The 27674-nt window shown below is 34.7% G+C and overlaps 4 protein-coding genes across 4 annotated transcripts; 3 read left to right on the forward strand and 1 right to left on the reverse strand.

Moving 5' to 3' along the window:
- Positions 1-121: 121 nt before the first annotated feature.
- On the forward strand, positions 122-8416 carry LOC138317967 (ESF1 homolog). Its single transcript, XM_069259960.1, has 14 exons — positions 122-236; positions 978-1444; positions 1850-1960; positions 2356-2528; positions 3162-3288; positions 3770-3929; positions 4263-4383; positions 4736-4868; positions 5335-5502; positions 5988-6163; positions 6710-6830; positions 7221-7294; positions 7629-7790; positions 8004-8416. The coding sequence occupies exons 2-14, from the start codon at positions 1000-1002 to the stop codon at positions 8319-8321; spliced, it is 2289 nt and encodes a 762-aa protein (XP_069116061.1). The 5' UTR covers positions 122-236; positions 978-999; the 3' UTR covers positions 8322-8416.
- Positions 8417-8418: 2 nt separating this feature from the next.
- On the forward strand, positions 8419-10830 carry LOC138317971 (ESF1 homolog). The gene is made up of 3 exons (XM_069259963.1): positions 8419-8440; positions 8775-8936; positions 9150-10830. The coding sequence occupies exons 2-3, from the start codon at positions 8793-8795 to the stop codon at positions 9465-9467; spliced, it is 462 nt and encodes a 153-aa protein (XP_069116064.1). The 5' UTR covers positions 8419-8440; positions 8775-8792; the 3' UTR covers positions 9468-10830.
- On the reverse strand, positions 10826-21524 carry LOC138317969 (serine--tRNA ligase, mitochondrial-like). Its single transcript, XM_069259961.1, has 15 exons — positions 21389-21524; positions 18783-19350; positions 18358-18402; positions 17886-17942; positions 17393-17447; positions 16741-16807; positions 16136-16289; positions 15642-15750; positions 15079-15124; positions 14709-14796; positions 14064-14176; positions 13345-13438; positions 13000-13092; positions 12491-12556; positions 10826-11955 (listed from the first exon to the last, which is right to left on the reverse strand). Exons 2-15 carry the CDS (start codon positions 19242-19244, stop codon positions 11830-11832), a joined length of 1575 nt encoding a protein of 524 aa, XP_069116062.1. The 5' UTR covers positions 19245-19350; positions 21389-21524; the 3' UTR covers positions 10826-11829.
- On the forward strand, positions 21496-26836 carry LOC138317970 (BTB/POZ domain-containing protein 19-like). Its single transcript, XM_069259962.1, has 3 exons — positions 21496-21587; positions 23387-23751; positions 24527-26836. Exons 2-3 carry the CDS (start codon positions 23392-23394, stop codon positions 25610-25612), a joined length of 1446 nt encoding a protein of 481 aa, XP_069116063.1. The 5' UTR covers positions 21496-21587; positions 23387-23391; the 3' UTR covers positions 25613-26836.
- The last annotated feature ends 838 nt before the right edge of the window (positions 26837-27674 follow it).

Here is a 27674-nt window from a genome sequence, read left to right on the forward strand (position 1 = left end):
TGTGATAATTTATAGTTTATAAATGATATAGGTAACAATGATAGCGTAGAAATTTAAGTCTTTATTTTTGTGTGTGTATTGACATTTATTCACTGCATTGATATCGAAACTACATAAACAAATCTACTTCCGGTCTGTAAAAACACGTGTGTGCAGTGAGACAGTTGACTTTTGGAGGCTCAGACCTCCGAAATCAATATACCTAGGTACGAATAGAAAATCTTCATCTGTTTATTGTAAGTATGAGTAGGCCTACTTATTTATGAGAATCCATATTTTGATTTGTCATTCATTCCTTTACTCCATAATCCTGAATAACACATTGACAAATACATGTATGTATGTTCTGTAGGCCTCTCCAATCAATTTTTGGTTTGGTATGTTTGCATGTCAATTAAAAGTTGATAGTGGAATCATTTCAGCATATAGGCCTTAAAGTAGTCAGATAAAGCAATTGCTGACCATTTGATTTAGAATTTTAGGCTTAGTGCATCCTTGATACTCCAGGGGTTACTATCACTGACGTTTTATCCACTGCTTGACTATCTTACAGTAAAAATGAAGGCAGCTCAATAGAAAAAATCTGGAACAATCACAGACTAGAACGATGTGGCACTTTGAGGCTGATAAAAATAAATTTTTCGGACAATATGCATTTGTAACTGTATTGTTCTGACAACGGTGATCAATATTCAATTCACAAACCTTACGATTATAATGTTTCATCAACTATTAGTTGTTACCGGAAACCATGACGAAATGAAACACTCAAAAGGTAAAATGTATTGAACTTAAAAAAAGCAACAAGGTAGGAATGAACCTTGGGAAATTGAACAAATGTAAGTATCATTTGGAATTTAGCGCTGGGTTTTCTTTAGCTTTACTCCATCTCCTTAACTTGGCACAACATTAAATGTCCCTGGCTGTTAATAGGACATTAAACTAATTCTTTGCTATATTGCTTTGGTGTTTTTCAGGTAATCACACCAAGTTATAAAAATGGAGGATATTTTGAAAGATGAGAGATTTTCACATATTGTGAAAGATCATCGCTTTAGACGAGTGCCTTTACAGGAACGGAGAGTGAAGATTGACAAGAGGTTCAAGGGGATGTTTTCTGACAAGAAGTTTAAAATGAAGTATACCATTGATAAAAGGGGTCGCCCTACTAACTTATCTACAAATGAAGACCTGCATAAGTTTTATGAGTTGGACAGTGAAGAAGAAGATAGTGATGATAATGATAAAGAAAAGAGACTCAAAAAGAAAAGACAAAAAGAGAAGAAAGGCAAAGATGTAAAAGTTGACAAGAAGAAGAAATCTAAAGATAAGAAAGTAGTTGAAGAAAATGATTCCTCAAGTGATGACGATGATGATGATGATGAGGAGGAGAAGGAGGAGGAGGAAAGCAAATCATCCTCAAGTGAGGAGGACAGTGAAACAGGTAAACTAATTCATTTGATATCATAAAGTCATATGATTCTTTGTTAAAACTTTAAAAACAATATTTTTACCAGGATTACCAAACAAAAATTGTTTGTGTGAGAGGAACAGAAAAATGCAGAGCCAGCTCAGTTTAACCCAGGATCCTCCAAACACAGTCACAAGTGAGATAAGTTATCTGGTTGCAGGAGATCGGCTCTATCAAGAACCATTACAATTTTAGATTAAATTTTAAAAAATGTTAAGCTACGATATGTGCTTTTCATTTCTTTATTAAAAAGTTTAGGTTGATCTGGAAATTTTTTGTTAAAAATTCCTGTCAATATGAATGTACTTTTCTAGAGATGCTTTATATCATATATATACACCTGCTTCATTGGTTAGATTATTTCTTTTGTTACATAAGATGTGAAAGGTAAAGACTTGGCCCGTGGGGAAGGAAACCTGGAGAGTTCAAGTGATGAGGATGAAGATGATAATGATGACGATGATGAAGTGGGCCTATCAAAACCAATTGGTAAGGTAGTGAATCCTTAGCCAGCACTTAAACCTCTAACACATAATGCTAACTCTGTTTAAAAATGCAGACTTCAAAGTCAATTGATATATTCGAAATATTTAAAAAAAACAATGGTTTAGGAAGGGAAAAAAAAATGTTGTTCATGCTACATTTATCAAATGAAAAAATATGATCATGTATCATTTAGTTAATTAGATTGCAAGTTTACACATATCTATATTTGTCAAAGAAATAATCAAATATGGAATGTTTGAATTTTGATAAACAATTTCCTATTACATACCTTGACCCTTGACCCATCCTGTCTGGTCCCCTCCAGAATTTATGTGGAGTTGGAAGCATGTAAGTCTTAATGGTTTATTATTTATTTATATATTTATATCTTTTGCCAGACGGTGGAGTAGACCACAAATGGAATGAGTTGGACAAGGAAGCCCCGGAAGCCGAGGAACTGGGTCGGAGGCTAGCCATATGTAATCTCGACTGGGATAGAATTAAGGCCGTGGACATATTTGTCCTGCTCAGTTCTTTTCTCCCCACAGGGGGCGTTCTTAAATCTGTAAAGGTAAGATATATTAGCCTGTATTTTCTGTGATACTGTACATATTGCAATAGAGATGCAAATTATGTAACAGAATTCATAATTTTATATTACAGTAATTCATCACAGCCTCTGCTAGGGATCAAAATTGGGACCTTTAGCTTACTTGTTTTAGTGCTTTATTGATCAAGTTTAAGAAAAGATTGCAGCCAAGGTTACCTACACCTATGATGATTTATTATCTAAAATCATGATATTTTATCTGTATTGAGAGATACAAATTGTAATAAAGATACAGTGTAATTATGTATTATGATAAGATATTTGGATGTAATGAGATGTAAATATATTATGCAAGTATGTGATTTAAGTTTCATCATTTTAAAAAGGTGGTACTCAATTATGTTAACCTGGGTTTTAGATATACATATGATAGATGAAACTTCCAGACATATTTACATGTATTGCAATACAAACATTGTGGTAATAATTCATTGCAACAGAAATATATGTAATCTAGAGTTTTATCTCTAAATCACCTACAAGAAAATGTCTGGTGAATGAAAGTGATGTATAAGGTTTTCATTAAAAGTACGCCATGATATGATGATGATGATAGAGACTAGAGACCTACATTTCTTGTTTGTCTTTGTGTAGATATATCCATCAGAATTTGGCAAAGCTAGGATGGCAGAGGAGGCTATAAAAGGCCCCACAGAGCTGGTCAAGTCCACGAAGATAGAGGGATACAGTAGTGATGAGGAGGTGACAGAGGACTCCGAAGGTAAATTTACTGGCTGGGAACTGAGGGGAAGCTCATTAAAATCCCTGAATGGGCACTTTACTGTTTACCTTACTTTATTTAATAGATGAAGTATTGCTGGTAAGTTGTTAGTCCTGAAATAATGACTGTTGTTTCTCATCATTCCTTCTTCAGTAACGTACCAGACTCCCAAGGAGCATTCTCACTTATCAGTTAAAAAAATCAGAATTTAGATAGCAAGATTCCAATTTAGTCAATATGTACAATATTTTATATTAAACTACATGTATGTGGATGTCCCAAATTTAGTTACCGGGTATACAGTTATACTTTATTAAATCAAGCTTGTATAACTTGAGGACAACATTTACTTGTTTCTGACCAAACTTTTCACAATACCTGTGCATTCAAATAAGTTTATCTTAAATACTCAAAAAGCTTGAAGACTTAAAGTTAACAAGGCTTGACTATATATATTTTATATTTATTGTTTTGTCCTTAGGAACAATATACCATCGAGAGAAACTGCGACAATACCAGCTGACAAGATTGAAGTATTACTATGCTGTGTCCGAGTTTGATTCTATTGAGACGGCCAACACAGTTTATGGAGCATGTGACGGCACAGAATATGAAAGTAGTGCTACACGGATGGATCTTAGGTCGGTATTGACTTTCCTATAAGCCTCTGATAGTTTCTGAACTTACGTATACAGATCTTTATGATCATAAGTGAGTTATATTTAAGTTGAAAATATGATATTATTTAAATACTGTGAAATCATTTATTTTCATCTGGCTCAATTCGAGTATTATAAAGTTTTGCAATTTCATTTGCACTTAAAATTCATTGAGAATACCTTACTGCTGAAAATCATGTCATCACTGTCATAATACATTATGTATAGATAAAGTAAACCTTTTCAATAAAGAAACTTGAAATATGAGTTCATACATTTGAAGTTGAAATAACTTACTTGTTTTATTTATTACAGGTTTGTTCCAGATGATATGACATTTAATGAAGATGAGATCAAGTCCTCCTGTAATGCTATGCCATCGTCCAGTTCGTACAAACCCTCACTCTTCTTCACATCAGCTCTCTGTCAATCCAAGGTAAAACTAAGGCAGGAGTCATATGTAGATGAATTAAAGTAATGCTATCAGAATGGACTACGTCTGGTTCTTTATTGAGACACAAAGAATGCAAATACATTCTTATCTTATATAAACAATACATGTACTAGAAATATAATAAGCAAGAGTGAAATGTAAAAGAGTAATATAATATATAGTTAGTCAAAAAAACAAAAATAAACTCTTTGTCAAGTGTATGCTAAAGACAGATATATGTTGTTAAAATACTTATTAATAATAATTATATATTGACAGTCAAACTGTGTACAGCTAAAGACCTATGGTGTATGTATGTGTTTTCTGCTTTAAAAATATTCTTAATTGTTGATAGGTGGATCTTACCTGGGATGAAACTGATCATGACCGACTGAAAGTGACCATGCGTGCCCCGTCCAAGATGGACACTGCCACAGAGGATGACTTTAAAGCATACTTAGCCTCCAGTTCTGACGAGGAGGAGGACAGTGAGTACTAAATCATTGTATTCAACACAATAAGCACATCTGCCCCTTTTTGAAGCCTCAATTTCATTTACGTTGACTTTATTACAATCTGAAACTATGAAAACCGTATAAGTTTCTCTATTTCATTTCTTTTGTAAATTGATAAATGGCTTACTTTATGCGATAGTTTTGTGAGTTCAGAAAGATTAGCCCAAATTTGATCTTATTTAGCATCTCTTCATTTTCAAAATTTTTTAACTGCCATGAGCACTTAATGGGTCAAATATGGTATTTTCTATATTGGTATACAATGTACTGAGTTACTGTTCTTGGTCGTCAGAGATCTGGTCAGAATCTGATCAAACTCAGAGTAAAGACCACCTGACTACTAAAACTACTTTTACAACAGATTCTTGGCAGTCTTAATACAGAGGTTTTACTTAAACACCACGCTAAGTTACAGTATTATAATGGTTTCGTTTTTCAGATCCTTACGGAAACTTAGTAGGGGGGTCAGATGAGGAAAGCCAGTCGGAGGAATCAGAAAATGAAGAAAAGCACATAGACAAATACAGGAAGCTCCTACAAAGTATTCAGGAGACAGAGAAAGAACAGGAGAACAAAGATGTGGAGATGGAGGTCACATGGGAACCAGGTCAGAGATCAAATAGGGGTCATCTTTGGGTCATTGATACTAGACTTCTAAGTATAGAAATCATGGCTTTGTTTTTAAAAAAAAGGGGGGGGGAATACTTAATAGATATTAATTGGCAGCATTATAGAAGATAAGCTGTATAGAGACATTAAATATTTCTAATTCAAATCTTGTTTTACTATTCAATTTCTGTTTGAATTGAAGTAAGACCAGGATCTGGGTTCAAGCCCGGCAGGCTGGTGGCACACTACTCTCACTTTGTTTCACATATTGCTAAAGATTAGCATTTTAAAATGGGTAAAGATATTTGATTCACTCTAAATCAGTTTCAATAAGTAAATACTTAACTTTTCGTACTTATATTTTTACATGTATTAATAGGATTTAATATATGAAATTCATAGATGTCTATCTTGACAATAACCATGGAATAGGCGGAGTCATGTAGGCAATAAATAAATAACTTCCTAAAATGTTGTTTACAGGATTGAAGCAGACGACAGAAAAACTTCTAAAGAAAAAGGAAGAGGAGAAGGATAGTACAACATGGGAGAAATATTTGATGAAGAAAAAGGAGAAAAAACAGAAGAAAAGAGAAGAGAAAAAGATGAAGTCAAAAGGAGATAAACAAGAAAGCCAAACAAAAGGAAAGCTGAACAAGGTACACTACTGAATCTTTGGTCCAAACACCATTCTGTGTACAACTGTTATGAGGTGGGAGAAGGGAAGGGAGATATAGGTCGTATAAACTAAGTCTCCTGTCCAGTTGTATTCATTGATCAGTGAAAACTTACTGACTTTCTTGAGTACTTTCCCGCAGATCCCAATAATTTCAATAATTTCTACTTGTTTGGGGTTGAAGTTTAAGACAAAAAGATTGTGTTTTTCTGATCACATCACTCAGTATCTCTTATCCTTACATTTGACACATCACTCAGTATCTCTTATCCTTTCATTTGACACATCACTCAGTATCTCTTATCCTTTCATTTGACACATCACTCAGTATCTCTTATCCTTTCATTTGACACATCACTCAGTATCTCTTATCCTTTCATTTGACACATCACTCAGTATCTCTTATCCTTTCATTTGACACATCACTCAGTATCTCTTATCCTTTCATTTGATTCTTTTTCATTGTCATTTATCAATCCCTTAAACATTGTTCCTGTAACCCTAAACATCTGTTATGGGTATGTTGTAGATTGATAAAGAGGCAGATATTGATGACGGTGAGGCAGCATTCAGTGACGATGATCTACCGGGCGGCGTTGATATGTCTGAGTTTACAGATGAGCTTGGTGGTGATACCAAAGCTAAGAAAGGTTTGTTTGATTACAATGGATTGAAACATTAGCATCAGATAGATAGGTAGTAGGGACTGTGGTTTACAACAACAAACAGATCACGTTGTTGTGTTCTATCTCAGATCTCTGAATATTGTAATATTAAATATATATGTATATTTTTGTTACTTTTTGATTTTTCAAAGACATGTTCATATAATAATGTGATATTACATTTCTTCATGATCATTGTCCTCCTTATCATCATCCTCATCATCTGTATCATCATGATCGTCATCACCAACATCATAATCATGATATATATATATTAAATACTTAAGATTAAGATTTTTTAATATTGGTTAGATTTAGAATGACAGACATTTTTGTGAATTAAGCTTAAAAGCATGTAAAATCTGTATTATCTAGGAAAGAAGAAAAAGAAAAAGAAGGTTGTAGAAAAGCTGACAGAGGAAGAGAAAAAGGAGAAAGCTACACAAGAGGTAAATTGATAACTGTAAATAGTTGGATGAGAGAGAGTCATTTTACTACAGAGATACGAAGATAGATTCTCCATGAGGCTGTTTATTTTAGCTGGTATGATCTATACACAAGAGGAAAAATGCTAAATATCTTCATCTGAAGTGTATTTCTATAAAAGGTGATTTATCTCTGTATGGAAAACGACCATACATTTGAATTACAGAAACATTTTTTTTGATAGGAGGATGGCACTCATTCCCTGTAAGTTAGAGACAGTGAATAGAATATATACGTCATAATTTATTAAATTAGAATAATAAAATCATGATTTGACATTGTTTGTTCTCTTTTAAGGCGGAACTTTCCCTGTTGATGATGGATGAGAAAGAGGATGACCGTCGACACTTCAATTTAAAGGACCTTGTTGAGGAAAACACTACGAAAAAGAAGAAAAAGAAGAAATTTAAAAAGAAGGATTTGTTAAAGGATAAAGTTAAATCTGAGGATGATTTCAAGGTAGGTTTGTGTGGACATGTTTTAAAATGGGTTAGCTGTGTTAACTCTTCTGCTTGCCTTTATTTCATTAGAACATTTTGTGGGGGAAATTGTTATAAGTTGATAAAATTTACTGATTATTTACTGATTCCTTGTCATTTCTGATGTCATTAAAGTTTATTGTTTTAACTTTTACCTTTAAGTCCCAAACAATGTGATTCTTATCTGTTGCAGGTGAATGTGGAGGATGAACGTTTTACAGCCATGTACTCGTCACACATGTATAACCTTGATCCAACGGCACCGGAGTATAAACGTACCAAGGGCATGGAGGCCATTGTTAACGAGAAACTAAAACGCAGTAAACATCATCGAGACCAGTCAGGCAGCAGTAGGAAAAGGGACAATCAGGGGGATGTTACTGAACCTCCCAGTAAAGTGAAACGAGACTCGAACCACGGACAGGAGGCGTCATTACAGTCGCTAATTAAATCAGTGAAAACAAAGACTCAGAATTACAATATAAAGTCAAAGTCAAAGTCAAAGAGATGATGCCTGAAGAATTGTTTGTGAATTATTTAATTTGTAATGGATTGAACCAGATTTCAGTCAGTTGGAATGCAGAGAAGAATTAAAAGAAGATAGAGAAAAAGGAGAAAGCTACACAAGAGGTAAATTGATAACTGTAAATAGTTGGATGAGAGAGAGTCATTTTACTACAGAGATACGAAGATAGATTCTCCATGAGGCTGTTTATTTTAGCTGGTATGATCTATACACAAGAGGAAAAATGCTAAATATCTTCATCTGAAGTGTATTTCTATAAAAGGTGATTTATCTCTGTATGGAAAACGACCATACATTTGAATTACAGAAACATTTTTTTTGATAGGAGGATGGCACTCATTCCCTGTAAGTTAGAGACAGTGAATAGAATATATACGTCATAATTTATTAAATTAGAATAATAAAATCATGATTTGACATTGTTTGTTCTCTTTTAAGGCGGAACTTTCCCTGTTGATGATGGATGAGAAAGAGGATGACCGTCGACACTTCAATTTAAAGGACCTTGTTGAGGAAAACACTACGAAAAAGAAGAAAAAGAAGAAATTTAAAAAGAAGGATTTGTTAAAGGATAAAGTTAAATCTGAGGATGATTTCAAGGTAGGTTTGTGTGGACATGTTTTAAAATGGGTTAGCTGTGTTAACTCTTCTGCTTGCCTTTATTTCATTAGAACATTTTGTGGGGGAAATTGTTATAAGTTGATAAAATTTACTGATTATTTACTGATTCCTTGTCATTTCTGATGTCATTAAAGTTTATTGTTTTAACTTTTACCTTTAAGTCCCAAACAATGTGATTCTTATCTGTCGCAGGTGAATGTGGAGGATGAACGTTTTACAGCCATGTACTCGTCACACATGTATAACCTTGATCCAACGGCACCGGAGTATAAACGTACCAAGGGCATGGAGGCCATTGTTAACGAGAAACTAAAACGCAGTAAACATCATCGAGACCAGTCAGGCAGCAGTAGGAAAAGGGACAATCAGGGGGATGTTACTGAACCTCCCAGTAAAGTGAAACGAGACTCGAACCACGGACAGGAGGCGTCATTACAGTCGCTAATTAAATCAGTGAAAACAAAGACTCAGAATTACAATATAAAGTCAAAGTCAAAGTCAAAGAGATGATGCCTGAAGAATTGTTTGTGAATTATTTAATTTGTAATGGATTGAACCAGATTTCAGTCAGTTGGAATGCAGAGAAGAATTAAAAGCAAGTACATACAAAGTGAATAATGCACTGTAAGTTACCAGTAAATATCACTATTTTTACAAAGGCCTCTGCCTTCTGAACAAACAGCTGATTGACACAGGAATAATGCACTTAGAAATCTGAGCTAATTAAGGTGATGTGCATTTATAGGCATTGTGTCGAAGATTAATGTGGATAAAATGCTGAAGTGTCATATTAAAAGCTAGGATACATTTTATAAATTGGATAGTTTTGAAATTTATTATTAAAGGCAAATATTGAATTTTTTTAAATGATGGATATTAATAAGTTGTCATTGATTCAATTGATGTTTAGAGGGCTCTTGTTATAAAATAAAATGTTATTTATTGTTAGATATGACTATCAGCAATGTATCTGTACAATTTATTTTAAACTGTTTCTAAAGTGTGGTAAGGTTGAGAGTCTCTCCCCCCCCCCATGTCTATTTCTATTATTATATCTGTATCACAATCTACAAATATTTTCTTCAGGATTCTTATTTCAGCCACAATCATAACTTTTGATAAATAGCTATAAGCTTTCTTCGTGGATATCTTCAGAGTTCCTTGATAAAAAGACAGACAGTATATATGATTTTAGATTTTTGGTTTATGAACAAGAGATGGCCTAAGTTTATGAATATGTCAATCTGATAAATGAAAAAAAGTCCTTTTTCTCGCTTTGTCTGATAGAGGACCGACAACATCCATTAGGGGTTGGATTACTGCCTTCCGAATCATGAAGGCAAATTTTAGGGGACAAAATAACGTGCAGTGCATGGAGATTCCTTCCATGTAGGTAAACAGTTTGTACCAATTACATTATGTGTGGTTTTTTTCAGCTTTGTGCAAATGAAAGTGCAAATGATCGAATGCTGCAGTGAAATATCATTATCAGCAGATACAAATGTACAGGGGTCATTGTAATGTGATCCCAAATGGGATGTTGTCAGATCCATTATGAGATGAATTGAGAAAATGGATCTGTATTTTAATCAGATTGCATATCTGTATGGTATATGTATACGACCTTATTATATACTTAAAATATTATTACACCAAATGTATAAGTCATGTTAATTTAAGTATTTCGTTATTGCTTGTTATCACTGTTGATAGTCACACTACAAATTCTGAAGTATAGGTACTAAACTTGGATGACAGAGTTGCAACTTTCCTGTCAACTATGGCTTGTCTACCTACATGTAATACTAAATTAAGTAAACTGATTTCTGTTACCAAATACATTAAAAGATGAAATAAAAACAACAAAATTTGATACTTTGTGTCTCATTTATTCTTCCATAAGATGTTATAACACTCTTATCTTAGACTGTAATAGTAACAATACCATCATCACTAAGGCAGTTTCATTCATTTTATAGAGTTATCAACCCTTTAGAGAAAGGTATTGTTTGAAATTGTTTCTTCATTACATTGATTTTAAAATGCAATAATTTCACAGAAATTAATGTCAGATTCTATTCCCATGAACAAATAGTGTATTAGTGATAATGACAAACTTTTCTCCTGGAGGAGATAATTGATACACATGTAACATTTTCACTTTTTATCCATTATCATTTTGATTGCCACTTTCACAGACTCAGAAATTCATCGCAAATATCACATCCACACACACTTTCTTTTGTTTTTTATTTAAGCATTGAAGTCACTATTTTTTAATTTCATCGGGGTATGAAAGAAATTTTGTTTGCAAACTGTGTGAATCCGCGTAAATAGTGACTTCAATACTTATAATTAATTTCCCAGGCTACTTTATAAAATGAAATACATTTACACGTACGATTCCATTGATTTTTTCCAAGGGATTATTTTTTTCCAAATCAATACGCAACGTCAATGTTTCTATTGTGACGTCATGATAACGTCTGGAGTTCCGTGCCATTCTCGGATTTTTTTTCATCGTGGAATGAAAAAAATGAATAGACCAATCAGAAAGCCAGTAACAAAGAGAAAATTAATTATTTATAATTGAGCTTCTCCACACACAATAAACAGAGTATAGGCACTTGAACTTTCAACCAAGCAAGGAACATACAGATCAATTTGACCTGTATTTCAATTAAAGTTTTCTATACTTCATAAATTGTTCATAGAAGATGAAATATATTTGTAGTTCTAGCAAATAATTCTACATTGTCCCCTTTAATGGTCTTTTTAATCCTGTACTTATATTGTTGAGGAGGCTAGTTGAGCTTCACATAAGTTTGCATTGTACAAATGTCTGGCATTCAGTGTCTCTGCTTTCAATTCCCTAGGATTCCCAGTTTACTTTGACCTGTTTGATCCAGTGAATATCAGGCATGGCATTAGACCTGCTCAACACTTCCTTACCATCCATGTAGGGTTGTAAAACCTTTGGAATGTTTATTGTACCATCCTGAAAAAAGAAGGCAAACTTGGCATTAAGAGTTCAGAAATAACCTGGGCTTTACTTCACCAATTTTAGAATATGGGGTGTATCATTAGATACTTGGGGTCAAGTATGATGAAAAAAGAAGGCAAACTTGGCATTAAGCAAATTTTTGTTATTTGCATGGCATTATTGATTTATCACATAGTTTTCATGAACTTGAAAGTTTGGCCTTGTGTATCTGATGATACATGAATCCACTGACCAAATGTCACTGGGATCTGCTAACATTCACTAGTTTTGGAGTGCAGAAATAAAATCTGCTAATTGAAATCAGTGACAAATAGGACAAACCTGAATTATAGTCCTGTTTACCAAAGAAAGCAGAGGATAAACAGACTTCACAATACATAGTGCATCTTGGTGAAGTTGATGACTATACAAATCATTTAAATGAAAATTTCAGACAAAAACTGATGTTTCTAGATAATACATACTGATGAAGATTTTTTGCAATTAAGTAAATAAATTAATTTCTGTTTCTGTTCAGACATATCAGTACCTTATTCTGAAAATTCTCAAGAATAGCCATCACCATTCTCGGTACTGCACATGCTGTTCCATTTACCTGGAATCAAACAAAACAAGTAAAACTTGATTAATTTTGTTATTTTGATTTCTCGATTTTCACCCCTTTATTAGCCAATAGGTGTATGATCATAACTTGATATTTTTAAATTCAAGATGCTGAAGTAATTTCTAATTCATTCTCCAAATAGATAATCAACAAAATCTGATAAGATCAGTCAGATCAGTACATTATCAGTAAATTTGATAAGAGTAATTTTTTTTTTGTAATTTTCCATTAAAATGATAGTCATGCAAAGATATATCAACAAGTTTAAATTTTTACTTGCTAAAAATTGAAATATAGAAGACCAGAGTACAAATTATCACATTGCAAACTGTTAATAAGCAAAAAAATCCACTTGTGAACGAATCCATGTTTACAGTAAACTTTCTATCCTTAAGGTTAGGTTAATAATCTAGCAATCCTCCAATCTGACTTACTGTATGGACGTATCTATTTGTTCCTGAGCTTGTTTGGTATCTAATGTTGAGTCGTCTACTCTGATAGTCTGTACAGTTTGAGGCACTCGAGATCTACAAAAGGAAATATTTATAAAGATTTATACCCGTAACTTGGAGAAAAAGAGGCAAAACAATAAAGAGAGTACCGGTAAGAGGGAATGTAACCTCTTGTTTGAGAATAGGCTATACTTTTGCCAGGACATAATTCATACAATGAATACAAACTGAACCCAAACACGAGTATCATCTAGAAGGAACTATGTATTTTTTATTTCCATGATAGAAACACTGACTTCCTCTCTCAAACACCATTACAGTACTTACCTCTCCCCAGAAATTCATAGCTGGCATCCAAGTCTCAATATCAAACTTTCTGTACGCTGGGGCACCCAGTTCATGAGTTGGCATTTCCAAGATTCTGCCAAAATGGAGAAAAATGAGAAAATAATTGAGTATATGGATGGATGGTTGATGTACGACTTATTCTACTAAATACCTGGCAGGAGACATTTACTTTAAAAACAAATTAACATAAATTGTATGTTGTATGTGTACACGTAATTCAATATCATCTTACATGTATTTGTAGTTGTAATGTAGTTAAAGATGCTCCACCACTGACAAATGGTATTTTTCACTATCAAAAACAGGAGCAGATGATTTAGTATTTTTCTTCAGTTACAAAAGTTACTAACTTTACACCATTACCACCATTGAAATGTTTGAGCTTCTAATTTCATTTTTAAGTTAAAAATATATAAAATAATTAATTGCATCCCGAAAAAAGTCTGTGGTACTATATCCTATATGGAATGCAGTACTGATTGCCCATGCACCAAAGGCAAAATGAATTATTTCATATGATTTTTTGTGCTTATTAGACATACATATACATGATTAAACACCAATTATTGTTCAAATGATTAATATCATTTATGCTCTGTCGGCGGTTGAGCATCTTTAAAGAAGCAATTCCTACTTCACCATCTGCTTTAATATCAAATAAGTCGAAGTCTAGGTTTATGCTGAGTGTAATACTATACCTAAAATGAAGTCCCAGTTCCAAGAACATTTCTTTTTCTATATCAAGGTACTCCAATAGGAGGTTATCCGACTCCAAATCTGTGGCCGAAGTTGTCACACCAAACATCTCAACCTGTGCATAGTAAAAATGTCTGTAAAGAACATCTATGGAATAATTTCATTCATGGCAAACTTTAAAAGTCAAATTTGACATATGTGCATGTCCACCATTTTGTTTTTTGTTTAGTTTCCAAATTCAAATGACATACCTAGTGTCCATGAGGAACTTCATAATTTCTAATTTGAGAAAAGTAATTTCACCAAACTTTTTTTGAGAAATAAAGCAAAAAGTAAAATTTACTAATGGGTAGAATAACCACAAACAAAAGACAATTTTAATAGTCTACAATCTGATGCTTGCTTGTTTATTGTTTGTGTTTTACATGCCATTCACAACCAGTGTCATTTAGGGTGTGCCAGGCTTAGGAAGTGAAGGAAAGGCCATAGTACCTGTAGAAACACCGAGATGCAAGGCAAGTGGTATTATGTTGGAATGTCTTAAAGCCACACTGCCACCATGGCCCACAATCTATTGGCAGTGAATTAAGTACAAATAGGTGGGCTTGAAACTTATATATGACTATTTTTACGAAGTGCCGAATTACCTTCGTGAACTGATGGACCCGGTAGATGCCATGTCTTGCTTCTTTACCAGCAGCTTCTGCTCTGTAACATCTGCTCACCGAACACAGCCTGTCAACAAATATACTGTAAGTATACCACACATTTCAGCGCTACTTGAACCAGACAATTTTGTGCTAAGATTGAACTACTAGCACATCAAAATATATTTATTTATACAGTACATATGTTAATGTTTCTGTAAACAAAATTTGTTGAATCTGAAATTACGCTAGTATGTAAATTCTTACAAATTAGGTAACAGGATCCCATATACCCTTTGGGAGTATGAAAGGTGTGAGTCTCAACCCAACAAACATGAGATTTGCAGACATAACATTGTAATAGCTGTACCTTTTTGGAAGCTCACTTTCCTCCAAAACTTCATTCAAGAAAAAAGCTGCAATGAAAAAAAAATGTTTCAGAGTGATTTCACAAAGTCTATTGATAATTTTTTTCTTCAAATTTGCAATTAAACATTTTAATTTGAGGTTTTCATTATTGTTGTGTTTTTTTGAGAACAAGAGCTGGATCAATTTGATTGCTTGTAGTAGCTGGTGACTCTATATATATATGAAAACAAGCCAGCTATCAAGACACAAAAGAATACATGTACATAGTGTTTCAGCAAAAACAAAATCATAACAGCACAGTTTGATTCTTTTCTCAACATCCTAGGAAATTCACACCACAAAAAGTGAGACCTAAATGGGATATCCCAGAATAATAACACCACAAATAAGGAGTATTGAATGGGACATCTCAAGAAACTCCACACCAAAGGTAGGGAATATTGAATTAATGGGACCTCCCAGGAAAATCATGTGACAGTTAGGGAGCATAAAATGGGACTTCCAAGGAAAATCACACAACAGGTAGGGAGCATTGAAGGATAATTGTTTAGTATAATTGTTAACCTGCAAGTGGCATTTCTGCAGTTCCTATCAGACACTGTTCTCCGTGGAATTGTTCATCTAATGTGTAAACCTGAGTTACCTCCCCTTTTGTATGGAAACCACAGGCTTCCTGCCAAAAATGGAAGGTTAAAATATCAGACAACGTACGATTCAATTTGGTGTAAACTCTCCTCAGATAAAGAAAATTTTGATACATAAATGCCTATAAAATGTCCACTGTCTGGTGATAGGGTTAGAGGAAAATTGGACTACCATACAATATAAACATAATTACAGAAATTTAATTCTGTTAAAGAGTCATTTATATGAAAAGATTAAATTTACTTACCAGGGAACAGATTTTCAAGATATTGCTTTATGTGTGACAAATCTTAATATTTTGATAATATCCTGATGTTAAAACATTGAAAATATACGTATGAACTCTCTTATATTTAAAAAAAAAATTGAAATAAGATTACAAGTAAAATATGTTTGTTTGAATACAGACTTACAATGACAGCTGGATTGATAATTTCTGGAACCGTCACAAGTTCAAACCCTCTATTGATCAATTTGTTGATGGCCAGTCGTATCAGGGCATGCTCCAAGTCTGCTAAATCTGACAGAAAGTAATATGCCCTCGCACCAGCTGTGATGCCTAGGTTACTGAAAGTGAATGATACTTACTTTATAAACTACTGAATTTCTTTTCAAAAATATTTTATTTAAAGTGGATACTAAATTCTGATTTGGATTCTTTAATGCATACATACATCTAAAGGTAGAATTATACATGATAATGAGCAGGAGAAAGAGTTGCTGCTTTGCCAATAACATATTTCCTTCGATTCATAATATAACTAGCAGAGTGTTCCCATGGTTGTTAAGTAATTTTCCTCATATACAGATGGTACATGTATGGGGTTTATAACTTTCTGTTAGATTATCATGTAAATTGATAATTTCATTTTATTTTTTGACCATAGTACTGGTGTTCAGTGCCCTATACACTGCCCACTCAAGTTCAAACATTCAGGCTGACATTTTTCCGTCCATCAAACATATCAATGTTAGACTATTAGATCATAAAGTGTTATATAGTGGTACTGGTACTTACTTTAATCGGAGCAAATTGAGGTCTTCACCTAATTTTGATGTCTTTTCCGGATGGAAGTCCTTGAAATCTGCAAGGTATAATAAACACTTCAGATCAGAAAGTTTACTATTCTTCAGGGTTTAAAGATTAAAGTAAATTACAGAAAATTAATTGTGAAAAGATTTTTTTTGACTTGGTGTTTATTATAATTATGTTTTGAAATGAAGGAAAGCCAGATGAACCCTGGAACGAGAATTTGAGATAGAATTATAGGATTCCTTAATGGTGGAGGTTAATGGCAGAATGTTGCGGCTGTAGCCAAGAGTATGACAGCAAGTGTTAGAATCATTTTGCCACTACAGACCCTGGCTCTGTGTCTTTAAATCACTGAAAGTGTAACAAAGAAAGAAGCCAGACAGGGGTTTGAATTTGGAACCTTCGATAACTAGCCAGATGATCGACCCAGTGCAATTCTGCCATATAAGAAATATGAAAGGCAATATTGAAGTACTTTATATATACATGTATCTGATTTACTGATTTTTGCCTCTGGGCTTGTATTCAAATTATACACAAGTCTTATCAAATTGTTTGTTCTATATAAAACATGGACAAAGACCACAAAACATGTACAATGTATAGAAAGTGTAGAATTATAGGCTATAATACTAACCAGCTTTTTCTCCAAATGTACCAACAAGTCTCGCATTGGATTCATCACCTATTGGCTAGCACATAGAAAATGTTTGTGTGAATCAGTATGTTTGTTGTGAAGATGTTTCAGCAATAATCTCATTTAAACATTTTTCTTTTCATATTGTAAGTTTTGTAAAATACAATGTATTAGATAATATTAGAAATATTTTTATGTAGAAATTCATCATCAATTGTGATAATTAAAGTATTAAAATCTGTAAGTTTACTGTATGTACTGTGTACATAAAAAATATGTCTGTAGAAATATAATATTCTTTTAATGTAGAATGCCTGGTGTGAAACAAATTCAGGTTCAATATAAGCTGAACAATTTAAGGGACAGAAACAGCATAATCTACTTTAACTACATATATCAAATATATGTATGAACTTGACAAGTGGATGTATGGTATTTCATTTGAGACATTTGAATTGGTTACTATATATGGATACCAAAAGTTGGTACTTACTGAATGTGGACTAGACTTGTTTGGGATTTCTCTGGCAGCTGTTAACAGTTCCAGCCACTACAAAGAGAGAATTTGAATTTTCATCTTTGTTAGTAATAATATTTACACAGAAAGATGAACACTTTCAGGAAAATTTTACAGTTGTGATACATGTATATTGTGCATTACAAGTTTGAGTCAATCTCCCTTTAATCACCTTCTGTCCTTATAAATATGTAAGAACAGCATCTTGGTAATTCATCTTTGGTAAATATCAATCAATTATATGCTATCTAATTAGTTATTAATGGTGTACCACTTACACGACTCTGTTAATTGCTTGCTTTTGTCTCACTAAATTTTGATTCTGTCAGTTTGAGGTTTGTTAACGTTGCTTGGTATCATCTATATGTACATGTTCAGTTATATTTTATTGGGATTTTACACAGTATCAAACTAGTTTGTATTTTTGTAAGCAAGATTTAGCCCTTACCGTTTCTTCCTTTCTGGTAGCTTCAAACTCTGTTTTCAGATCCAACTGAAAAAGGAGTGAGATATCCATATAAAAGACAAAATTTATTTTGAGCAAGTTACCTAATAAATATGAGTTTTATATTTCTTGTTTTTCTTTTTGTTTCATTTCAACGACCTAATATTAGTGATTATTCACAAGACAATAACAAAGTAAATCTCTGGTACTCTTGATTTGTATTTTCTTACCTTTTTTATCACTTGCTTTTGTCAATCTCATCTCAAATGAAGTTTGTTATAGAGAGATTAACAATTGGAACAATTGTGGTTATTATTTGGATTGTAGGGAATATGATTATTGAAGTCAAAATTGACACACATAAAAAAAATCTCTTAATCTGATGAGATTGTAATCCTTTAAATTTCACAATGATTAAAACTACTTACCACTTTGTCTATATCTCCGACCCCTTTTCTGTTGATTATATTAGTAGTAATATTCTCTCTGTTTTCTTTACAGATGTACTCCCAATCTAATTCAGGTTCTGGCATTTCTAAAGGTTGTTCCCAAGCATCTTGTCTAAAAATAGCAGAAGTGTCACTATTTTCTGTACTGTTTACACTTTGCTCTGTTGCACTGAGATGTCTTACACACAAATGTCCAATCACAAAATTTGATGTCTTCAAAGCTGACGACTGGTATGCAGTGCATTGTGCAAATAATGGAATTCTTAATGTTGAAAATGTATGTCTTGTTGATTTTTTATATTTGGCTACTTTTGGATGTAAAAGTCTCTGATGACAAGGTGAATGTCTGCAACCTACTGACATTGACACCCTCCTACAAATGTTGAGTGCCTGTGCCATGCTGTTTGACATCCTCCTACAGATGTTGAGTGCCTGTGCCATGCTGTTTGACTTTAAACTTTGGATTCCTTGATCTTCTGTATGCGTCCTTGGGTTTGTTTAAACATGGTGAGGCGCTCAATCAACAACTGTTCCTTGTTTCTTTCAGCTGAAATTACATTGAATATACATAAGTATTATATGAATAATGTCATTCATAAAAAGTTCCACGTTCAATTTACCAATACATATTGTAGTCTAATAAAAGAAGCAACATAGAAGGAAATAGTCAAATTGACCCCTTTGACCCCGCCCCTCAGGCCCCCGGGGGGTCAGCCCCATCATTTGTACAATTTTAAATCCTCACCCTATAAGGATGCTACCATTGCATTATGGGTGCTATCCCATGCTTACTTTCAGAGAAGTCATTTATATAGAAATAGTCAAATTGACCGCTTTTGACCGCCCCTCAGGCCCCTGTTGGGTCAGCCCCATCACTTGTACAATTTTCATTAAGTAGCCCATAAGGATGCTACCAGTCAAATTTTGTTGTAATACGACCAGCAGTTATGGAGAAAAAGTCAATTGTTGACGGACGGACAGATGACGAACCACTGACGCCAAGGTATGGCATAAGCTCACCTTGGTCCTTTGGACCAGGTGAGCTAATAATGGCTTTAATGAATATAATGGGTATATATCGATCAGAAAATGAAGATACAGCAAAAATGAGTGTTGCAAATGTCATGAGATACTATAGGTCAAACTGAAGAGGTAAACATAGAACAAACATTTTTTACAGAAAAAGTTTTAAGCGAGGAGAAGCCATCCTTTATATTCCAGGTGTTACTATCACAGATGTAATATCCACCCCTGGACTATCTCATAGTAAACTTGAAGGCAGTTCAGGAGACAAAATATGACACCCAAGTCCCAACTTCATGATGCAAAGCCACCTGTGTCACCTGAACTGCCTTCTTTTTTACTATGAGATAGTCCAGGGGTGGATATATCGTCAGTGATGGTAACCCCTAGAGTAAATATATTCATGATTGACTCAAAATATTTATATGAATATATGTTAGGAAATTAACAGGAATGGATATATATCCTGACAGTTTGTCCCATTGTAAAAGAGTTGTGTCCCTTCCTAGAAGTCATTTTAGTGGGTATTTTTGTATTAGTGTATTGAAAATAGAATATCATTCATTAAATGCCAGATAAATTATTAATATTGGTCACAAATATTTGTACTGGTAATTTGTATTTTAATATTTCAACCAAATTGTGTGGACTCCAATCATAATTTTAAAATAACAAGAGTACGTATAACGTAATTCAGAATCATTCATTTTCAAATATTTTCAATTTACTCAATCTATTTTATTACATGCAAGAAACACAAATCCATCGATGCCGATGATTATATTGTGCGGATTGGCAGAGGCGTGATTGTGGAAGAAAAAAAAAAAGAAAAAAAAGAGTGAAGTTATTTACAGTGATCGTGAAGGTGCATGTTATTTTTTTTATTATTTTCTTTTAGTGACAGTTATAAGATAAAAATATGATAGAAATTTTAGGGAGTGGGGTTTAGGTCTTCAAGTTCTGTTTTTAGGATATGTGACTTGAAGACCTCTAGTGTAGTGCTTTGTACTGTAGCCACCGGTAGGATGTTCCATTGTTTAATTTGTGTGGAAAAAATGAGTGTTTGAATATGTCCTTGGTGGCAGCTATATGTCTATACGTGAATGGGTGTGATTGTCTCGTCCTGAAGTCTGTCAGATTAAGAATTTGACTATAGTTTATTGCCACATGATGGTGTATGATTTTATAAAATAAAATTAAACGTGTTCTTGTTCTGCGTGTTTGTAGTGAGGTCCAGTTGAGGTTTTCCATCATGTCTTGTACTGAACTTGTGTTGTGGTATCTGCTTGTTGTGTAGCGTTTTCAATTTACTCAATCTATTTTATTACATGCATTGATTTCAATACATGGTTTATGATAGAGCATGCACAGTGGTCACTGATCACTGACTTAGAGGCTATTAGGCCTACCCAGGTTTAGAAGGCCTCTGCCCTTATATTGTCACGTGCAGCTGCTACAACGCACGTGCTATTTTTGTACCATTTGTTTGGCGAAGCAAATAAATCGGTGATGCTTCAAATGTCTATATATTCCCTTTAAACAAATACAACTGAAATTGTTACCTTAGATAAAGCATAAACAATGCCAAAAGCTTTACTTCAGAATCACCGGTTTCATCACACTGCCACATTTTTGTCATTGAACGTTCCACCAAAGGGAGGTAATAACGTAAACAAACCGTACTTCCGGTTTTTTCAGACGTAAACATTTTATGTTGATCAGATGAGCTCAGTGACTAATGTATGCTGACGCCTGTGGACGGTAAGATTTTGTGTCATTTTCGTTGTCTGATTCCTGTGACATTCCTCTCGGTATGGTGGGTACATGTCTTTACTTTGTCACACATGACACGAAAAGATGGAGTTTTTAGCCTGTGAGTCAGTCGATGACATTTCCGTCTCGAGATTGCCAAAATGAAACAAACGTCTGATATACACGCGTGAACAAAATGACACTGGTCACTCCACGGGCACCTGTTCACCAGACTTCAATTACCACTACTTATTTTAGATAAGACATTGCAATTGTAACGAAGAAATATCATATAATTCTATAAAAATGAATCCCATATGATAATGATACATTTATCCACACATAAATGTTTCATTATACAGTTATATAGATCAGTAGAAGGAGTTACGAGCTAGGCCTAATTTATTTCTGCTCTTTTCTCCATTTTATGAACTAAACCATTGTTAAAAGATAAAAAGATGTTAAAAGATAAAACAATAAAAACAGATAAATAAATAATGTGTAAGATGAAACAAAAAATAATGATATAAATTTAATTAAGGGACACAAAGGATTTTTTTGTTATTATGAAAATTAAAAAATAAAATAAAAAATAATAGCTTTTTACGACGAAACCTTAAAATAAACTCCAAATGCATAAAAGAACAGGCATTTAAATGACTAGTGAGACCATCTGTTGAATATGCATGTACCGTTTGGGACCCTTATCTCGAGACTGACATCTCCAAAATTGAAATGGTCCAACGTAGAGGTGCACGTTTTACTCTAAATCTACATAGAAATAGATCTAGTGTTAGCGACATGCTGGAATTTTTAGATTTGCCTCGTTTAGAAACCCGAAGGAAAAATTGATTCTAGCTAGTAACAGATTACTCCCCTCTACACTTCCATCTAGAATTAACTAGAAACCAACATGATCTTTGCTTTGCTATTCCACACTGCAAAACTCAGTACAAGAAAATGTCATACTTTCCATGTACAATCATAGACTGAAATAACCTCACATCCAATACTGTACATGTATGCCAAAACTTTAGACAGCTTCAAAAACTCTCTGTCATCTTTTTAACTGTAAACGTCAACTATGTTTTTAACCCTATTTATTTCTATGTGGCTATTTTCTTTTTCTGCAAGTAGTGTATTCTAATTGTGGACAATTATTTATTTAATATATCGTTTTTCTTCAATTATTCTCATTAAGATTTTAAATTTTCACTGCACTTTGCGCACTCACCCAAGGTATCAAAATAGTCGGAACGTTGACTGGGGATACCCAAATGGCAGAAGTAATATTATTTTTTTTTTAAGTATAATGTATAATTTGTTTGTTATATTTTTGATGACAAGCTATAAATTAATTTAAGAGTTTCAGTTGCCATGTAATGCATAACTTAAGGGTATTGGTTTTCCTTCAGTTACTGGCTTTCCACCTTATACGCCTAAACTAGCAGTGCCTTAGATAACTTGATTGCTCCTACATATAGCTATTAATGGGAATGGATGCCAATAAAATAAAACCCACTTACGGTAGATTTTGGCAAATTGATCAGATAATTAAAAATCAATTAAGCAATAATAGATACATATATCCACATCACAAATGTAATTCATTGACAAATGTTGAAAAGTTAATAGTTTGTCATGGAAAGAGACCATATAAATAACAAAGGGTATATTTTTCTGTATGTTGACTAAATAAACTGCAAATTGTCACCACACATTTGTTATATCTCTAATTCTATCTTACATGATATACAAATTGTATTATGGCAGAAATCTGGAAGTAACTTCACATGTTTGTATTTCAGGATGAATGGCCTCTCCACCTCATATCCAGCCTCTGAACCTGGAGGCAGCAGCATCTCTGGCCCAAAATGCTGGACAGATACAAGTCCAGCTACCGTCTGCTGGTCAGCATCCCCCCTTAGCGACCGCTGTGTCCACTCCGTCACCTACAGCCCTGTCTGTCACCAGTCCAGAGGGCATTGATTGCTATGGCAACGAAAGACAAGCTCTGACTGACCAGGCAAAATTCTTCAACAATCCCCTGCTCAGTGATGTCATTCTTATAGTTGGGGGTAACCGCTACTTTGCACACAAGTTGATCTTGGTGCGATCCAGTGATGTGTTTGAGCGAATGCTCAGTGATCAATGGAAGGATTCACAAGAAAAGGTAGGTCACAGCATTTATCATCCTCGATACTCCAAGGGTTCCGATCACTTATGATCTCTACACACCTGGACTACATCATAGTAAAATTGAAGGCAGCTCAGAAGAAAAAATCTGAGCCACACCTGGACTACATCATAGTAAAATTGAAGGCAGCTCAGAAGAAAAAATCTGAGCCAATCACAGATCAACAAAAATTTCTTTTGAAGACTACAAAGAGAGTGACGCCCAACTTCAAAGCCACACAGTCAACCACAGTGTACTGTTATACGGCCCTTTTGATATGCATGAAAAGACTTAATTACTGGTTCTGTTCCGTTGCCTCCAGTTTTACTATGCGATAGTCTAGGGGTGTAGAGATCGCAAGTGATTGGAACACCTGGAGTATTGAGGGTGAGCATTTTTATGAATACTGGTACGTCCATGTAGCGGTCACCATATCTATAAAGAATTATTGAGATATATCCTCTTGGGATTATTTCACCAGTACCATTTTTGCCAGAATTACTTTGATTTCCTGAAAGTGATTTTAAAGTGGGAAAGAGACAGGGTAACAAAATATTTGTAGCAAAGAAAGGAAAAGAAAGTCTGAATCAAATTGTTTTGTGATTAGATGAATATTGTTTTGTGGCATTAGTGATTTTTAACAACTTCTTATCTCAAAATGTTCAAATATAAGTGGAAAATTAAGCCCTCACAAAAAGTTATGATTTGCAGTATTAAAGTCCTTAAAAATATTAATGATTTTACAGTATATCCATGTTTTGTTTTCCAACAGGAGATAGAACTGGTAGAGGACAGTATATGTGTGAGTATGTTCCCACGCTTCCTCACGTTTTTATACAGCTGTCACATTCGTCTAAACATGGAGAGTACTTTGCCCGTCCTTGTCCTCGCTGACAAGTACAATGTGAAGGACCTACAAGAAGTGTGTATCAACTTCGCTTGTTCCTGCATCATACCAAAACTTCAGCTTAAGGATGTGTTTCATGTGTGGTTCCAATACGCTACCAAGTGCTACCACCAAAGACTCATCAGCTCATGTGTGACGGCCCTTTCAGAAAAAATGGATGACATCATAGTGTCTGTGGAATGGGAGAGAGAATGGGGACATCTAGATAAGGAACAACTCATTGAGTTCTTGAAAAGTTCTTCTCTTTGCATCAAAGATGAATTTGAACTGTGGAATGCCACATTGAAATGGCTTAATTCTTCCCAGCATCCTAAGCGTCTCTCCCAATGTTTGAAAATTGTCGTGGAACATATCAGGTTTCCAATGATGACACCAGAACAGTTGACTGAAATGGAAAACTTGGATATTGTTCTTAAGAATAAAAATCTGTTTCAGAAACATTTCATGACTGCGTACAAATATCATGCTCTTCCACTGACACAGAGAGCTTTGGTGAAAGAGTTTCATGGACCCTGCTTTCTGCTGCGAAACTACACAGATCTGAGATGGGATAAACGCTTCGTTATACCAATGTTTTCTGCCATACCTAGAGGAGCAGAGGTGAGCTTCCGCTTCACGACTCGATCGTCCACCTTCCCCCCTCAGACTTGGGAATGGGAACTCAAGGTGTACCCTAAAGGGTACTCGTCAACTGCTGAGGACTTCCGCTGTGTGATCTATTCCAATCTCATCCTTGACCAGCCACGACCGGTGGAGTACATGTTGTCGGTAGTTAGCAAATCTGAACTTATACACACAGTGTCAGGGAAGAAGAATTTCTCAAAAACACGGTACACCGCCGACACTGAGATGGATAAAAAGATAACAGTTGTCGAACTCAACGAGTTGAACTCTCCTCTGTTAGTGGATAATACACTGGTCTTGCAGATAACTCTTAAACCTGTCGAGTAACCATAGCAACATCCATGAAGGAATTTTTCCAAAGTCTCATGAAGCCCTAGCACCAGAATTACACCTTCTTAATAGAACATAAGGTAAATAGTGATGGATTTGGCATCATCTATCAGATTGGTCTTGTCTGGTATCAGAAACAGACAGAATCTGAGGAAAACTAACCCAACATAAAAGAAAATATCAACGAAAGTTTTTTTAATGAAAGAAGCTCATATGATTTGAAGTAAAGGAACAGATATTTAGATTATATTTAGACACAATATAATTGATACCAGTTTGATCCATGGCAGCAAAATATGAAATGGCAATTACAAACCAAAATGTCCACAAAAATAATAGATAAAGATGTTACAAGAAATCTACGGTAAATAACTTTCCTACAATTTTTTGCTTAACAACTGCTGCATTATCTGGTAATTTCTAAAACATTTTCCTCTTCACAATTTATTTCAGATGAAGGAAAGGTCAATGTTAGAATAAAACAAAAACAAAAAAAACACAGGGATATTTAGTGTTTACTGTATATAAGGCATTATTCATGTTTCAAAAATTTTGTTGTTTTTACTTTCAACAGGAAAATTCATTATGAATTAAAATTGAAAGTGCTGTACCCATTTCTTAGTTTTTACAGATCAAATATTCAGGATGATGTCACAGAATCATGAAAATATCCCTGTGAAAAATATTTGGCTATACAGTAAAACATGGTTATGACGAACCTCTCAGAACCAATGAAAAGCATAGTTTGTTATACACACATAACAGACAAATTACTATAGGGTTGTAAGGGTTTCGTTATAAATATGTTGTACTGTACAACTGTACAATATAAATTGGTATAGAGGACTGGTATTCTCTTAAAAGGCTTTTTTTATTATCTATACATATATGTATATTTTCTTTGTTATATTTATGTAATGATTCCTTTTGACAAGTAACAATTGAGACATAACCATTTTTTGGTACGTACATCTCATGGTTTTATAAAGGGAAATGATATTTTTATTTCCTATCGTCAACAAGTATTATGGTTTTAGGGACAGGAGAGGTTCCTTTGATTGGTTGTGATTCATACATTATCAACTTTCATTTCATACTAGAGGAGGGTGGTAAGAGGTGTTAGTATATAGGAAATTAGAGCAGTAGCACATGTATACACAGCTTGGGGAATTGGTGGAGGACATAAGGAATGGGGGGGATAGAGGCAGATGTTAGGTAGGGATAGAGGCAGATTTTACTGGAATTGGTGGATGAGAGGAAGGGTAGGGGGGGTGGTTAGGTAGGGAGGTGTAGGTAGGGATAGAGGCAGATTTACTGGATGGAATTGGGAATTGGTGGAGGAGGAAGGGAGGGTGTTGGGGTGTTAGGTAGGGATAGAGGCAGATTTTACTTGGATTGGGGAGGATTGGGGAGGATTGAAGGAGGGTGGAGGGTGAGGTAGGGATGAGGAGATTTTACTGGGATGGGAGGAGGAGGGAGGTGGGGTGTTAGGTAGGGATAGAGGCAGATTTTACTGGGATTGGGGAATTGGTGGAGGATGGAAGGGAGGGGTGGGGGTGTTAGGTAGGGATAGAGGCAGATTTTACTGGGATTGGGGAATTGGTGGAGGATGGAAGGGAGGGGTGGGGTGTTAGGTAGGGATAGAGGCAGATTTTACTGGGATTGGGGAATTGGTGGAGGATGGAAGGGAAGGGGGGGGGTGTTAGGTAGGGATAGAGGCGAGTGATTTTACTGGGATTGGGGAATTGGTGGAGGATGGAAGGGAGGGGTGGGGGTGTTAGGTAGGGATAGAGGCAGATTTTACTGGGATTGGGGAATTGGTGGAGGATGGAAGGGAGGGGGTGTTAGGTAGGGATAGAGGCAGATTTTACTGGGATTGGGGAATTGGTGGAGGATGGAAGGGAAGGAGGGGGGGTGTTAGGTAGGGATAGAGGCAGATTTTACTGGGATTGGGGAATTGGTGGAGGATGGAAGGGAGGGGTGGGGTGTTAGGTAGGGATAGAGGCAGATTTTACTGGGATTGGGGAATTGGTGGAGGATGGAAGGGAGGGGGGGGGTG

This window comes from Argopecten irradians, chromosome 3, assembly GCF_041381155.1.
Source record: "Argopecten irradians isolate NY chromosome 3, Ai_NY, whole genome shotgun sequence".
Classification (NCBI taxonomy): domain Eukaryota; kingdom Metazoa; phylum Mollusca; class Bivalvia; order Pectinida; family Pectinidae; genus Argopecten; species Argopecten irradians.

Coding starts and splice junctions, on each gene's coding strand:
- LOC138317967 (XM_069259960.1), top strand. CDS start 1,000: ATGGAGGATATTTTGAAAGATGAGAGATTTTCACATATTGTGAAAGAT. Junction 2,529..3,161: donor GCGTTCTTAAATCTGTAAAG/GTAAGATATATT, acceptor GTCTTTGTGTAG/ATATATCCATCAGAATTTGG. Junction 7,791..8,003: donor AATCTGAGGATGATTTCAAG/GTAGGTTTGTGT, acceptor TATCTGTTGCAG/GTGAATGTGGAGGATGAACG.
- LOC138317971 (XM_069259963.1), top strand. CDS start 8,793: ATGATGGATGAGAAAGAGGATGACCGTCGACACTTCAATTTAAAGGAC. Junction 8,937..9,149: donor AATCTGAGGATGATTTCAAG/GTAGGTTTGTGT, acceptor TATCTGTCGCAG/GTGAATGTGGAGGATGAACG.
- LOC138317969 (XM_069259961.1), bottom strand. CDS start 19,244: ATGGCACAGGCACTCAACATCTGTAGGAGGATGTCAAACAGCATGGCA. Junction 16,808..17,392: donor TACATTTGGAGAAAAAGCTG/GTTAGTATTATA, acceptor TATACCTTGCAG/ATTTCAAGGACTTCCATCCG. Junction 16,290..16,740: donor CTCAATTTGCTCCGATTAAA/GTAAGTACCAGT, acceptor ATTCACTTTCAG/TAACCTAGGCATCACAGCTG.
- LOC138317970 (XM_069259962.1), top strand. CDS start 23,392: ATGGCCTCTCCACCTCATATCCAGCCTCTGAACCTGGAGGCAGCAGCA. Junction 23,752..24,526: donor GGAAGGATTCACAAGAAAAG/GTAGGTCACAGC, acceptor GTTTTCCAACAG/GAGATAGAACTGGTAGAGGA.